Source organism: Geospiza fortis, unplaced genomic scaffold, assembly GCF_000277835.1.
Source record: "Geospiza fortis unplaced genomic scaffold, GeoFor_1.0 scaffold4758, whole genome shotgun sequence".
NCBI lineage: Eukaryota > Metazoa > Chordata > Aves > Passeriformes > Thraupidae > Geospiza > Geospiza fortis.
In genome coordinates this window covers 6,364-7,370 of record NW_005055180.1, presented here as the reverse complement: position 1 = coordinate 7,370, position 1,007 = coordinate 6,364, and the positions used below count along the sequence as shown (strand labels likewise).

At 63.3% G+C, this 1,007-nt stretch overlaps 1 protein-coding gene across 1 annotated transcript in view; it reads left to right on the top strand.

The window, feature by feature from the left end:
* SPAG7 (sperm associated antigen 7) overlaps positions 1-985 on the top strand; it is a 12,213-nt gene extending 11,228 nt beyond the window's left edge. The window contains exon 9 of the mRNA XM_031065747.1: positions 861-985. Within this exon, the coding sequence (XP_030921607.1) occupies positions 861-985 (125 nt within the window). The remainder of the gene's footprint in view (positions 1-860) is intronic.
* The last annotated feature ends 22 nt before the right edge of the window (positions 986-1,007 follow it).

Below are 1,007 nucleotides of genomic sequence, written 5' to 3'. Positions count from 1 at the left end.
AAGGGCCCGCGGCTGCCCCGCGGCAGGAATTGGGGCAGATTTGGGATTTCAGACTGGGCTGTGGGGCAGATGGGACTGTCCTGTCCCCTCCCCCAGGTGTGGGGGTCCCCACCGTGCCTTTGCCCCTGCTGTGAGGTGGGGGCACACTGTCACCCCATCACTGTGGGGCCATGGCATCCCTGCATCCTGCAGGACAGTGTCCTTGTCCCCCTCCCAAGCCATGTCCAGGTGATTCTGTCACCTGTGACACCTGTAGGATATTACATTGTCACCTGTGTGATCCCTGCCACCGTGTGCCCCCTGGTGTCCCCAACACCTCAGGGGTACCCCAAAACTGGGGGGACTGGAGGAGAATGGAAGCGCTGGGGAGGGGGTGGCTTGCAGTACCCAGTACCTCACCACTGACTCCCAGTTAGAACCAGCAGCAGAGGTCAGCGGGATGTGCCAGCATGAGTAGGGGGACTCGAAGTGACCCCAGTGCTGACTGATGCAAGCAAGATTGCCCCCAGTACAGCCAGACATCCTTCACTGCCCCACAGTGACCCAAATATGCCTCGCAGTGACCCCATAGTGCTTCCAAGTGACCCCGCAGTGCTTCCAAGTGACTTCAAAGTGCCTCCCAGTGACCCCCAGTGCACCCAAAGCGCCTCCCAGTGACTCCAAAGTGCCTCGCAGTGACCCCCAGTGCACCCAAGGTACCTCCCAGTGACCCCAAAGCACCTCCCAGTGACCCCCAGTGCGCTCCACAAAGCGCCTCCCAGTGATCCCCAGCGTACCAAGTGCTGCCCCTCACAGCCTCAGAGCCTTCCAGTACCTGACAGCGCCCTCCAGTGTCCCAAACGCTTCCCAATATCGCCCAGAGCGCACCAGTACCCCCCACCCAACACTCACCGGCTGGACCAGCACGGGACAGGCATCGCCCCAGAGCGCAGAGCAGCGGCGGGACCGAGTTCGTGCGGCGCCGGCCGCCGCCCCCTCCCGCTGACGCCGGCTCCTCTCAGCCCCCC